Source organism: Cervus canadensis, chromosome 15, assembly GCF_019320065.1.
Source record: "Cervus canadensis isolate Bull #8, Minnesota chromosome 15, ASM1932006v1, whole genome shotgun sequence".
NCBI classification, from domain to species: Eukaryota; Metazoa; Chordata; class Mammalia; order Artiodactyla; family Cervidae; genus Cervus; species Cervus canadensis.
In genome coordinates, this window is record NC_057400.1 from 65,400,217 (window position 1) to 65,415,143 (window position 14,927).

General features: G+C 32.1%; 1 protein-coding gene across 3 annotated transcripts in view; it reads right to left on the minus strand.

Moving 5' to 3' along the window:
* CALCRL (calcitonin receptor like receptor) overlaps window positions 1–14,927 on the minus strand; it is a 127,375-nt gene that overhangs the window by 36,451 nt on the left and 75,997 nt on the right. For all 3 annotated transcript variants that reach the window (XM_043487566.1, XM_043487563.1, XM_043487564.1), the window contains 6 exons: window positions 14,684–14,772; window positions 13,496–13,587; window positions 11,047–11,182; window positions 8,480–8,590; window positions 8,276–8,388; window positions 6,785–6,876 (listed from right to left, as the gene is read on the minus strand). In XM_043487566.1, coding sequence (XP_043343501.1) covers window positions 6,785–6,876; window positions 8,276–8,388; window positions 8,480–8,590; window positions 11,047–11,182; window positions 13,496–13,549 — 506 coding nt within the window. In that variant the 5' untranslated portion in view covers window positions 13,550–13,587; window positions 14,684–14,772. The remainder of the gene's footprint in view (window positions 1–6,784; window positions 6,877–8,275; window positions 8,389–8,479; window positions 8,591–11,046; window positions 11,183–13,495; window positions 13,588–14,683; window positions 14,773–14,927) is intronic.

The following is a 14,927-nucleotide window of genomic DNA, read 5'->3' on the forward strand; positions in this document are numbered from 1 at the left end:
GTATGTTGAACATAAATACAATACTTGGAGCAACATTAATTTTTTAACTTCTCTTTTAAAATGAGAAATGGGTCTACAGTTTGTATGTTTAAAGCTAAAGTACTTTGTATACACATAATTTCAGTTTTTATAAAAGTCTTATTTCCATGAAGAAAATAAATTAATTCTGAAGTTCAAAAGTTTAAGCCTTACATTAAAAATTAAATTACTTGTGAGTATTGGTTGAATAGTATTTGCTTTTAAAATATAATATTAATATATGTAAATACAATAAAAACATTGAAATAGATTGTCTTTCAATTCCTAATCAATAATAATATAGATTATCTGTGTAGACTGCTTTCAGGCTGAAAAATTTTTTCACAAATGCTAACTTTCCTGATATTGAAATTATATATTTTGTTTAAAAAAATAACTCTTTCATTCTAACCTTCTTTCCTAAATTATAGACTTGGGATTGGAAGTAGCATTACAGATCATTAGGTGCTGCTATAAACCCATAGAGAAATCACCTATATCAAAATTCCTAACCTAATTGACATCAAATATCTGAACATCTTGAGTGACAGGGACGTCAGCTGGTCAGCTGATGGTTCTTTCTATTTTGTTTAGCTGTTAGAGTTTATTTTTTTAAATTGAGCCAAATATTTTTTCTCTATATGTTTTATACAAACTCTATTCCCATTTATAACCTTTTGGATTATTGAAGTCATCTGTTGTTCCCTGTTTATTTTGTCATTTAGCTTAACATTTTTGGTACCTTGACTCCTTGATCAGCTGATATTATTTTCTTCAATTTCTTTACTGTCCTGGTAGGTCAATTCGTATGGCATCCTCTTTTCCTCTTACAAAGTCAGCCCATAGCAGACAGAGTAAATGACTGGTCTAATTAGAGATTTAAACTGGATACTTTGCATTTATGTATAGTTTGGCCTGCAATATTATTTTCACTTGGCAGTTCCACTATTGCCTTATTAGTCCACAGTAAGCATTTGCTCAGTTAGATCAGGTTCTTTCATAAAGAAACTGTTAATTTTGCAATTGGTTTTAGGGAATTAGTTCAGAACTTTGTTTATATCCTTAAAATTCAAACTTGCCTGGACCCATAGTGTGTGGAATTCTAGGACACTCTTGTTCTCTTTTTAATTACTCATTTCGGCATGCAATACAACTGCTATTCTTAACTTTCTGTCCTTCAGAAATTTAATGTGCCTGAGTATTTTGACTTATTACATGCAAAATAAAAAGTGATCATTTAATCTGAAGAGTCTCAGCTGTATTAGTATTAAATCTGCAGAGATGGTGGGCTCCTAAATGGTAGTTAACAATTTATTCCATATCCAGCAAAAACTAGTTACAGTTTCAGAAATACCACAATAAAAAAAATCACAGCGATTTCACTGAGGAAATGATTTTAAAGTTTAGATCTGAAAGATGAATACATTTAACTAAGCTAGAGAAACAGATGAGATAATAGAATATTCAATTATAGGATACATTATTGACTGATTTTATGTAAATGACAATAGGAAGGCTAAAAATTTTAAAGCAAGGGTTGATGAAATAAGATCTATATTTAAAATAAATCTTTGAAAATATTCTGGCTTTACTGCTTTGAATTGAATGAAGGTGGTGAAAGTGAAGATAGGGAGGCTGGGTAGGACTAGGTTGGTGTTGGTAGCAGAAGAGATGAAACAAATTGGATAAACTGAAGGGCTGTTAAGAGGTTTTATCCACAGAGCATGAGGGAGAATGATCAGAGGAAAATTAATAAGATATTAAAGACTGCTCCTAAATTTATAGCTTATGCAACTAGGCTGCTGGTAGTGTTGTTTGTAAAGACGGGTCACTCTGGAAGTGCTTTGAGTTATGAGAAAGTAGACATGATGAATTTGTTTTGAACATGTTGATTTTGAAATACTTTCAAGATGATATATTTCAAGAGTCATAAAAAGCTATATACCCTTTTGTAAAGAAATCATGTCTCTGGGAATGTAGCCTAAAAAAACAGAGTAAAATATGGGAAAAGTTATGGCTGAAAAATGTCCATTGCAGTGTTTATTATCAGTAAGAGAAACTGGAAGCAATGTTAATTTTCAGAAATTGAAGAATCATTTAGTAAACTTCTGTCAACTTAATGGAATATTAGTTAGCCAATTAAATGTTTGTTTAAAAAACTAAGTTGTAAAAATAGTTAGAATAACTTGTACATTACAAATAAAACTGAGTAAAAACAAATGAGTATGAAATAAAACTGAGAAAATACATGAAGTTGCCCAATTCGTATACATTTCTTTTATTTATTTAAAAAGAAAAAAATTAAATTGTCAATTTTTAAAAATATTTCAAATTTAAATACAATTCTTATTTCTCAAGATTATAGTTTGTTTTTAAGTAATATTTGCATTCTTCTTCCTGAGGTTAGAAATATTTAGAACATAACTTTTTTTACAAGAAGATATTTAAAATAGTCTTAAATAACTCTTAAGATCTCTTAGGGTAGATCTTAAGAGGCCGATCTATTTTATTCTTAATCATAGTCATAAAATTTCCATGTTAAAAAAAGAATTTTATGACCAATAAATGCATGAAAAGATGAGGTATCACCTCATATCAGTCAAAATGGCCATCATCAAAAAAATCTACAAACAATAAATGCTGGAGAGGATGTGGAGCAAAGGGAACCCTCCTGCACTGTTGGTGGGAATGAAAACTGATACAGCCAGTATCAGTACCGTACTGTACCATGGAGATTCCTTAAAAACTGGGAATAAATCTACCATATGCCCCAGCAATCCCACTACTGGGCATATACCCTGAGAAAACCACAATTCTAAAAGACACTTGTATCCCAGTGTTCATTGCAGCACTATTTACAATAGCCATAACATGGAAGCAACCTAGACATCCATTGATATATAAATGGATAAAGAAGATGCGGTACATATACACAATGGAATATTACTCTATGATAAAAAGGGATGAATTTGAGTCAGTTGTAGTGAGGTGGATGAACCTAGAGTCTATTATACAGAGTGAATTATCTCAGAAAGAGAAAAACAAATATTGTATTTTAATGCATATAAATGGAATCTAGAAAAATGAAACTGATGAACCTATTTTCAGGGGCACAATAAAGACACAGATGTAGAGAATGGACTTGTGGACACATCAGGGAAAGGAGATGGTGGAATGAATGACAAAAATAGCATTGATATATATGTGCTATCATGCATGAAATAGATAACTGGTGAGAAGTTGCTATCTAACACAGGGAGCCCAGTCTGGCGCTCTGTGAGACCTAGAGGAGTGGAATGGGGAGAAAGTAAGGAGGCTCAAGAGGGAGGATATACATATATACACATATATATATATATACACACACATATAATTATGACTGATCTGCATTGCTGTGTGGCAGAAACGAACACAACCTTGTAAAGCATTTTTCCTCCACTTAAAAAATAAAAAAGAATCTTAGCTGATATTAGTTACATTTAAATTAATCCCCTCTTTGTGTGTTTGTATGTGTGGTAATGTGTAATTTTAATGAACTAAGAATCTGAGTGCTAGACTGCGTGCTTAGTCTCTCAATCATGCCAGACTCTTTGCAACCCTATGGACTGTAACCTATCAGCTCCTCTGTCCATGGAATTTTCCAGGCAAGGATACTGGAGTGAGTTGCCATTTCCTACTCAAGAGATCTTCCCAACCCAGGGATCAAGCCAGCACCTCCAGGAGCTCCTGAATTGCAGGTGGATTCCTTGCCACTGAGCCACCTGGGAAGTGCTGCATAGATTTCAGTTGTATCATTTAGTTCTAAGATCCAAGAGTCTTTTTTTCAAATTTAGATACTTATATTTTTAAATTGTAAGGATTTTGCTTTCAGGACCAAAGAAGAAAAAGAATCTATATCTTTCTTAAACTAATAGTGAGATGTTGAAATTTTAATTTCATTTTCTGTTTTAAAGTTACAAAATTAAATATTAGCCAAGTTTTACTGTCATATTTTACCAATAAATTTGTTAACATCAGTAGCATTATTTCAGTTTGTCAATTGGCATAATTTATCACTGTAAAACTCAGGGTTTTCTTTAAAAATTGTCACTTTGGAAAATGGTTTATTTTCCATTTTTTAATCTATTAGACAGTCATAATGAAGCTTTTCATACTTCGAAGTATTCATTTCAAATCTTACATAAGCTAAGAATATATTCAAGAGTTAAGACATGAAGTTTTATTAAACTGTATATAAGCAACTGACATTATATAATTAATTATAAAGGCAGTGATTAAGAATTGACAGTTTGTTTTGAGCAAGGCTTTTTTGATAATTTGTTACAAATTATCTAGAGATTGTATCATAATTTCTGTTTTTGGAAACTTGTGCCTTCTTAAGAACCTTCAATATGAATTAATTTGGGGAATTTTAATGGCAATTAAATTCAATTGGCAACTGAATTCAAATGGTAATTAAATTTTAATGGCAATTTAAATTAAATTAAAATAATTGTAAATTTAATTCTTTAAGAAATGTTTTCCACATTTTAGGGTAAAAATTCTCTTCAATTTATTTTGATACATTTTTATACAATTTTATAAGAAAGTGACATTTTAAAATGTACACAAATGTTGAATTAATTTTCTTCAGAGTGGAATTTTTTTAGTTTCTAATGATGCCTAGATAATGTCTTAAATCAAAAGTGCCATTAAAATTCCCCAAAGTAATTCATATTGAAGGTTCTTAAGAAGGCACAAGTTTCCAAAAACAGAAATTATGATACAATCTTTAGACCTTATGATTTTGAACCCATGAAAGATAATCATTTAGTTTATATATATTTGCTGTACTTTGAATTGTGATGAACTGTGGGCTAAAAGCTGGTGTTCCAGTTAAAAACAATCCTAATATCCAGTTATCTAATAATTTTTGGATTTGAATTATTTTGATGTGCTATTACAGTAGTCGGTTCTGAATCATGTTCCAAGATAATTGTTGAAGAAGATGAAGGAGGAGGAGAAGAAGAAGGAGGAGTAGGGGGTAGGGAGAAGGAGAGCAGGGAAAAGAAGAAGAGAGTAAGAGAGAGACAATGACAATGACAGTAGTCATGGATGATACAATAAAGTACAGTTACTCTTTATACTGCATTCTGTAACTACTGGTGGTGATCATATTTATGAAGACCATGTTAATGTATAAGATAATGTATGCATGTTTTAGAATTTACTTTGCTATCAATTTAAAAAATCACAGCTAATGGATAGAATTAAGAAATTAGAAGAGGAGGGTAAAATGGGAATTTAGGATTAACAGATAACACCACTATACATAGAATAGAACAATAAGGTCCCACTAGGGAACCATATTCAGTATTTTGTAATAACCTCTAGTGGGAAAAAATCTGAAAGGAATATGTGTGTGTATATTGATGTTGTTCAGTCGCTCAGTTGTATCCAACTCTTTGCGACCCCATCCCATGGACTGCAGCACATTAGGTTTCCCCATCTTTCACCATCTTCTGGAGATGGTGAGAGATGGTGTGTGTGTATATAAGTATGCCTCTCCTAGAGATGGTGTGAGATGGTGTGTGTGTGTGTGTGTGTGTATGCATATATATATACATATGTATATATTTGGGCTTCCGTGGTAGCTCAGCTCAGCTGGTAAAGAATCTGCTGGCAATGCAGGAAACCCCAGTTTGATTCCTGAGTCAGGAAGATCCCCTGGAGAAGAGATAGACTGCCCACTCCAGTATTCTTGGCCTTCCCTGGTGCTCAGATGGTAAAGAATCTGCCTGCAGTGCAGGAGACCTGGATTCAAACCCTGGGTCAAATCTGAGTGACTAAGCACAGCATAGAACATGTATATACGTTGTATATATTGCATATGTATACATGCATACATACATACAGGCTTCCCAAGGCAGTGTTAGTGGTAAAGAAACTGCCTGCCAATGCAGGAGACAGACAAAAGAGACATAGTTTGAATCCCTGGATTGGGAAGATCCCCTGGAGGAGGGCATTGCAACCATTCTAGTATTCTTGCCTAGAGAATCCCATGGACAGGGAAGCCTGGCGGGCTACAGTTCATAGTGTCACAAAGAGTCAGACATGACTGAAGTGACTTAACACACATGGCCACATGCATATATATATACACACACACACAGACACATGTATGTACATATAACTGAATCACTTTGCTGTATACCTGAAACACTGTAAATCAACTATATTTTCCGTTAAAAAATAAATTGGAACTGACTCTCCCTCCAGCTCCCAAAAGAATAAACTGCAAGTAAAATTCAAAGCATAATTTAACTATTTTAAAGATTATCCCCCCAACATCAGGAAAATTAACCACAAATATTGAAATTATTATTTTTAATAGTATATATTAAATGTCATTGCTATTTTTTGCACAAAATACAGTTCTTACAATGTACCATGTATACTGATAGTAAAATTGACCAAGAAGTTGAAAATTTAATTGGGAAGGCCTCTAATATTTCACAATTTTCAAAGCATATAGAGATAGGCTTGCATATTGATTTTGGTTCCTTTCTTACTGCATGACAAGTTAAGCATCAATCTCCTTTCTCTATATTTTATAAAGTCAAGACAAAGTCAACATATTTCAATTATTTTAAATGTCAATTTATTTTAAACATTATAAATCATCTATATTTCATGTATTTTATCAGCACATGACATAAACATGGATATGACACTGCATTCACCAAAGATAATCAATAAATTAAAAAAATATTTTGCATGTACTTACTTGAAATAAAAGAATATGCCAAGTGAGATAAGCAGTGATGCAATAGATAATACATGTCCAATTATAGTCAGGTAAAACAAATTCAGTGCAGTCTGTAATTTGTATGAATAAAAAATTAATTAATGCTAATATCAATGCTATAGTTCTACATGTGTATAAGTCCCAAATCAATAAAATAATATCTGTTTTTAAAAACATGTGATCTGATAAATTAAGCCTTTAGCAAGCAAGCAAGTACTGAATACACTTTGAATGAAGAGTATCTATAAAAATTTATCAAGTGATATCAAAATTTATAAATTTCTCTTTTTAGTTAAGAAATTAGAAGTCATATTAAACATATGAAGAAATAAATTTATTGATCTAAGTTTATAAAATGTGAAAGCAGCATTTTAAAGTTTGGAGGACATTGACAATTTTCACTCCATCAGTTTGTGCACCTTAAATTGATGATTTTTGTTTGTTTAATTTAAATGCCAGGTAAGGCTTCTTTCCCAACTAGGTTTCTTTTCTCCATTTGACAAACTTGATACTCCAAAACAATCTCAATATAATAATGTATAGGGGCCTCTGATCTGTACAAATAAATTATTTTTCTTGGTTTTAACTTTATCTCTTTGATTTTTATCTTTATTCTATTATAACTTAACATTTTAATGTGTATTTATAGATATATGTTCAAACCCTTCTCTGAATCAATAAAGAGTACATGATTTATAATGAGAGCTGGCAGTTATCAAATGCTTACTATAGGCTTGTTAGTTTTCTAAATATTTTCCTTGTATGTAGTCAATTCCTATGAAAACCTTGAGGATGGGTTCATTATCCTCATTTAGATGGGAAGCGGCTGAGGCAGATGTTCTAGTTTGCCCAGGGTCACAGTTGATAAAGAGCAGAAACAGGAAGCGAGAAACCAGAACTCAGTTTTAATCACTGTGACAAACTGCCTCCACATACACACAATGCAGATATGTGCAGGAACTCTGTATCAAAACTTTATTGTTGTGGCAAACTATGCTAACCCTGACTTTAATGTATGATGGGCGTTAAAAGTGGGAACGCCAGTGAGGTGACCTAACTGAGTCACGATGAAAGTCTTTGGCTGGGACAGATAGGTCTGTTTAAACCCCGCTGGGCTTGTCTTGTTCTCTTGAGCACAATTCCTGAGTGTAATTATAGGAGTTCCACCACAGATGAAAATTTCTTTTTTCTTACACTTTTAAAGTATGTTTACTTTGGAAAATTCTAAATTACAGCACTGAGACATTGACCTGTAAATAGACAACTACCTAGCTGGATTGCTTCTTCAGTGTAATGACTGAATCTATAATAATTATTTCTATGAAGATATTTTTCACGACTGTTTTTATTATGAAAAGGCTTTACAGTGGAATGAATGAACACCAGCTAAATTTTCTCTGATATTGTATCAGTAACTAACTTTTAAAGTAGATAGTGTAAATTCAGTTTGAATTTATAATTATTACGTACCTTCACTTTCTCATGTGTGTTAACATTACATTGGGTATAATTCGTCCATGTTCTGTTGCTTGCTGGATGTCTAAACCAGTTTCCATCTTGGTCACAGATTTTTGTAACTTTTTCTTTAAAATTGAAAAGGAAATAGTAACTTAGTTAACCAAGGGTTTATTAAATAGATGCCAAGGAGATTTGTATATAAATTTCTGCTTTTACCTGAAGGATCAAAATCCTGAAAGTAATCAGGGCAGTGCTGCATTGATTCTGTTCCTGCAGCAACATCATTCCAGCACAGCCATCCATCCCAGGTTCTGTTACAGTAAATGCCTTAAGGAGAGAGTGAAAAGTAGGGCTTACTAACCTCCCTCTAGTTATACAGAAACACATGAAGTTTTCATGCTTGACTCACATGAGGGAATAGAGACTGTCTACTGAAAATGAAGACATCATATAAAATCTTTGTAACAATTACTTGGATTATTCACAAAGTAATTTTAGAATAACTAATTGTTAAATTTAGAAATATCTAAACAAATATATGTTTAGCTTTAATTCTCATATTCAAAGGTAGCTATTTATCCAATAAATTACATGGTCTTTGCTGGTTTTCCTTAACCATGAAGTATTCGTTAATTAGTCCCTTGAATTTTGAAATTCAAAAAATATGGGAAATTGGAAATGTGTTTTATTTTAGAAACTGTATTCTTAGGGCAAGTTATAGTATTTTTTGAAGTGAACAAATGAACATTCCAATATTTCCTATTTTACCACATTAACCCTGACACACACTTATTTAGGGCCCTCCACCAAATTCTAGCTCTTATTTTCCTTCCTTTTCTTGTCAAATGAAGTAAAAGTGTTTAATCTCACATTCTTTTCTTACCTACATTAAGAGAAAGAACCTCTTACAAGAAAAAAAGTTTAAAGGCATAGAGAAATAAAATGACTAAAACTTTCTAAAGTTACATAACAGTCCGTAATCAAAGAGGGTAAATTTTTTGCCATAAGCACACATAGATAGAAACCTGAATGTTGCATGAGCTGTTTATTATTATTAACAGATTTGCACAGCAATCTCAGAATCAATCTAGGCCTCACAGAAGTAGAAAACATTCTGTTGGCCTGAAAATCTAAATAATTCTAATTAAAAATAAAACTCATATAGTCTGTTTTCCCTCCTGTGCTTTTCAAACTCTTTATTTAAATAGCTTGCATCCACATTATTACCAAATAAAATGCATTTTGTGGCCTGTCAGAGAAAATTTTCCTGATCCCATTTTAGAAAGCACTTTAGACAAGTCCTTACAGAGCTCCAGAAGACTCCACAACATCGACTACATGATAGATGGAAAGGTCTAGAATTTTCCCAGCTGTGTTATATGGCATTTGAGGGAGACATGAAAAAAGTTTTCCTTTAAAAAAGCTTTTGTGGCCAAATAGATTTGGAAAACACAAAGTTAAACACATTTCTTTATGACAGGATTTTTTTACAGTATTTAAAATTATAGAGAACGTTATGAATCTCCAAGAGGAAGATTTATTATGTAGTGATCCTAAACTTTATCACAAAATTATTTTACTATAAAACCCTCATAAATATATTCCTATTATTAAGAAATTACATTGGAAGCTAGCTTGTACACATATCTAGATCATTAGGAAGGCATTAATTCAATAATTTTAAACTAATAACACTTAGACTTTAATGGAATAAAGGTGAGAAACCAGATCAGTTAGCATGGAATTTGTATACAGATTTTAACTATTTGATAATGCAGTCCCTACTGAACTAATATCAGACAGTTTGTCATTGTCTGACATATTTTAGAGATATGTTTTAGTTGGATATATTTTGTAATAAAAATATTTGGACAGATATATCAAACTGCTTTGAAGTTGGACAATTTATATTGGTTAGATTAAAATTCCAAGAGTTGATCAATATGGAAAAATTGCTTTTTTTTCTCTTTCTCACAAGCAAGTTCATTTTGACACTTACAAATATTAACAGTAACCTACTTTTAACATATCATGTATACAACAAGCGTGTTTTATATATAAATATTTTCTCCCAAAATTAAATTATTTGTTTCTACTGATTTAAAAATATCTAAAGCCTTACATTTTTCTTTGTTTCATGATGAGTTTTGCATTTTATATTTTAAAGATAATCCCGTCTTTAAGATTGCCAGATAGAAAACATGGTGTTTCTGTGCTCTGGGTTTTGTTTTTGGTTTTGCTAAATTTGGCAACTCTCTTTGTGCTGCTCAGAATTAAAGCATATATGTGACACTTAGTAGGCCCTCAATAAATCTTTAAAAATACCTTAAAAATATCTAATGGAAACAGACATTCACGAATTTCATTAGCTTTGCTACGAACTGTACTATATACATAGTATGTGTTATGCAAAAAAATTGTCATTTTATTAAGCTCCTATCAAGAAGTTTGTGAAAAAAAAGAAATACAGATCACATAAACTGAAGATCAACTGTCACTGATTTATTTCAAGACACATACTTATTCTATATTTTAAATATCTTTATACTATATAAAAAATTACTAAAAATATCCCTGTCACATATATTTTTATTAGAATTTTTAAAAAGAGGTAAGATGCATTGCGTAATAAAATGTTCTTCACAAATAATTAAAACTGCACATGTACTAGAAAAACTAGCAACTAACCCATTTTTAAGAAGGAAACTAAGGGACCTGCAATGATGTAATGGGGTAGTTTTCTTATAAACTATGTCAAAGGTATTTAAAATTGTCACGTTTACCTTCTGTTTGTTGAACAGGGTCTTGCATAATCTTTTGGTAACATTCATATTGAGCTGTCATGATTTTGTTTCTAGTAACACCCAGCTGAATTAAGTCACTGGGGTTCTCTTCTTCGGATTCTGCTATAACAAGAATCTAAGGAATTAAAGAAAATAAAATTTCAGAATTGTGAGAATGTTAGAGACAATCTGTCACAGTGAAAAATAGTTAAGTACAGTGATGTACTGCATGGTCAACAGACTCTGGGGGGAACTTCCTGACTTTCAGTGTTTGCCAATTTCCGTGGTGTAAATATCCCACCACGTCCAATATCCACCACCACCAAGAGTTGCCAGTGGCAGCACTGGGAAGTACAGTCCATAGTTCCCCCTCAGAGCCTGTGGGGGCCAGCTCCAGGCCAGCTTTCTGGAATGCAGACAGCTGTATTCAAACTCCACCTCTACTTTTTAACCTGGCAATGTAGAAAAGATATTTAACCTCCACCCCACCACACAGCCCCAGCAAAACCTCTGCTTTCTTATTGTAAAATGGGTTAAAATAGTATCAAGATAACGAAGGGGAAGTATCTGGCACATGGTAAATGCTCAAAATTGTTGCCATTTTTATATTTACATTTTGATAAAATAATGACAAATAGTTCATTTATGCTGTTGGTTAATAGGATTTTAATTGTATGCACATCAATAAATGTTTTGGACAAGGTCTATATTTATATTCTTCCACTTTAGCAGCATTATTTTAAGCTTCACTTACACTTTAATTTCTACATGACTTTTTTTCCTTGTTTCATAGCATGAAACCTATATAAACCTCTCTTCAACTTTATTTCTTCTCTTTTGCATTATTCCTATCTATAGGATAGGAACTGTTTTCCATAAACAGTTATCTTTCTATTCCTATGTTGATTCTTTATTCTTAATTTTCTTACTGCTGTTCTCAAGCAGTAAATTGGAGTTAATTTAAATGTAAAATAAATAGTAATAGTCCCTCAGTGTGTGACACTACTCTAGTTTCCCCATCACCTCACCACCATTCAACATTGACTTTTTCATTCTTAGATTGGTTTTAATTTCTTAACAAAGATTTATGCAGTTGTTGTGCTGCACAAGTTAAAAATGGAAATTTACAACATCAAGGAAAAATACTTTTCTCCTGTTCTCAGTTTTTAGAATTGCATAAAACCAATATCATTTTTATTCTTACTTTAAAAGTCAGATATGCATGTTGTCTGAATGAATTCAAGAGAAACGGTCACAATTCCTTAAATTACAGTAATCGGGTTGGTAATCTGTTACAGAATTACCTGCAGGGAACCAGCTTTGGCCAGTGTAGCTCACTGGCAGGCTCAGCTGAGGGTGGGAGCCTAAGAAACAGGAGTCCTGTTTCTTGAATTCTAGTCTGTTTACCTAAGATAACATCTGAAAAGTGTAGAATTTGGACTTCTCCTAGACTTGAGAATGTTTTTAAATACAAATGCTAATAGGAATGCAGTCGTGCTTTTTTCCCATTTAAGTTTTCTATATTTTTCTTGAGTCTCTTTGCTTGACTCTTCCTGGGGTTTCCTTGGAAACACCACAGGAGAATTATTTGCTGGCACAGAGTTAGATGAGATTATGTCTCTCAGTTTCTCATACATATGATAAGAGTATTTGTTGTTGTAGTAAGAGTGTAGTCACTGCTTTAATAAGGGAGAAATATGGGGACAAAATATTTCTGTAAATAAAAGTAACATTAAGTGTATAAAGCATACAGCCCCTCTAGTACAGCAATTGCTTTTTAGTGATCTTCAGTCTACCCTCCACTTCCAGCCCCACCTCCCCTGCATATACATGCAGAGGCATGCAGGAGTGCACATACTCACATACACATCTGCCCCAAACTTAGCATCAATGCCTGTCAGAAAACGGACATTTAATACTTATTTGAATGAATGGATGAGGAAATTAATTTAAAACATAATGATTGTCTCCAAAATGCTTTTCAGTCAATACAAGTCATTCATTTGGCAGAATGGGAAGAAAATCAACAGGCTGGAATTGCTTTTTTAACATAGCTAACTCAGAATCAGCAGGTCTGATTGAAAATATTTCATCTATTATGTATGACTGTGCTATACAGCCATTCCATTTTTTTTTTTAAACTCTGGTAATTACTTTCCCCTGGTGTCTGCACTTTTATATCTATCATACTTCCTTGCTTTGATACCACCCTTCCCAATGCAACATAATACTAGGGTGCCTATTACAGGGCTAAAAGCCTAAAAAGGTACACTGAAAGAAAATGAATTATTGCTGTATTGATTAGATATAAAAGTGCACTTTATTTATGCATCAAATAACTATATGTATGTAATTTTGTGTTATTAACCTTTATCAATGATGGGTATATTAGAAGTTAAAACAGAAACAATCATAGGTAGGGGGATACTTTAGAGAAATTTATGCTTACCATGAAAAAAGGCAAGAGGAACAGAAAAGACAGGAAACATTTTTTCTCCATCATTAAAGCCAAAATGAAATATGCTATGTATATAAATCAAACTGCAATAGAAAAGAAAAATGTAATCCAGTAATATATATGAAATAAATATACATGGCTCTCAGTGGAAATTTATTTTAAAACTCATGATAAAAATAAATAAATAAATAAAAACTACATGATAATTTTGCTTTAAGGATTTGATTAACAGTTTTATGAATTACAAATATTAAGAGCATAATAGTTTAAAGTACTAAAGAGCTAAATTAAATACATTTTAATTTAATTTAGTTAGCTTTTCAAGCAGCAAAGCCTCTTACAGATGTAATTTTGAATAACTAGAAAGCATCTTTTTTTTTTTTTTTTTTGGTTTCTGTCAAACATCAGCATGATTCAGCCATAAGTACATGTATGTCCCCTCCCTCATGAACCTTCCCATCCCACCCCTCTAGGTTGTTACAGAGCCTGGGTTTGAGTTCCCTGTGTCATAGAGCAAATTCCCACTGGTAATCTTATTTTTAATTTTATGACTCTTCAACAATTTAAGGGAAGAATTGAATTTGGGCCCATTCCTTGAAAGCTAGCATCCATAAGTCATAAAAAATGGACTTTAATAGAAATTACTCTTCACCACAGGATTCACTTTTTATAATAAAAACTGTTCCCTAACCCGTCTATATTATTAAAATAAGTTTAAAGGATATGGACAATAGTAAATAAAAGTGTTTCTGTCAAGTGTTTGTAATGTTAGATATAGATTCCTGCTAACTTCTTAATTCTAAGAGGCAAACATTGAAGGAGTGAAGTGTATGGCACTTACTCTCCAAAAGTTCCATCAGCAATCTACTCTGGTAGCATTTTCATGAAACATAAATGACCATGGTTTAGTCATAAAATATATTTATTTAGCTGAGTTAAAAATATTTTCCAAAGGAGATAAAAATCTAATCAATAAATGTTTGCCAGTGAACTATGAACTTAGATTTAATTTCATTAGGAAATGTGTTGTGATTTCTATTACAGGGCAAATGTTAGAATAAGAATTATAAAAATATCTTCTTCATGTTACTTATCATTTGTAATATTGCATGCAATGAGAGCACACTATTAACTAGCACACAGAATCTGTGCCACTGCCTGACCTCATCAATGACTTACCTAAAAGAAACTTCTCTTTTTATTACAGCAATCTTCCAAATAATGTTTTCTTTTCAGTCAGATACACTGGGCTTTTACCATTAGCTGACCTTAAAAAAATACAACCAAAAAACAAAGTATTACATTAATTTTAGGTTAAAAAAACATGTTGTAATAGAGAGAAAACAATGAATCAAAGTTTTTGCAATTTAATGATTAATGAGTTGATATTTTAGTTTTTATTACATTGTACCATGAGAAAAAT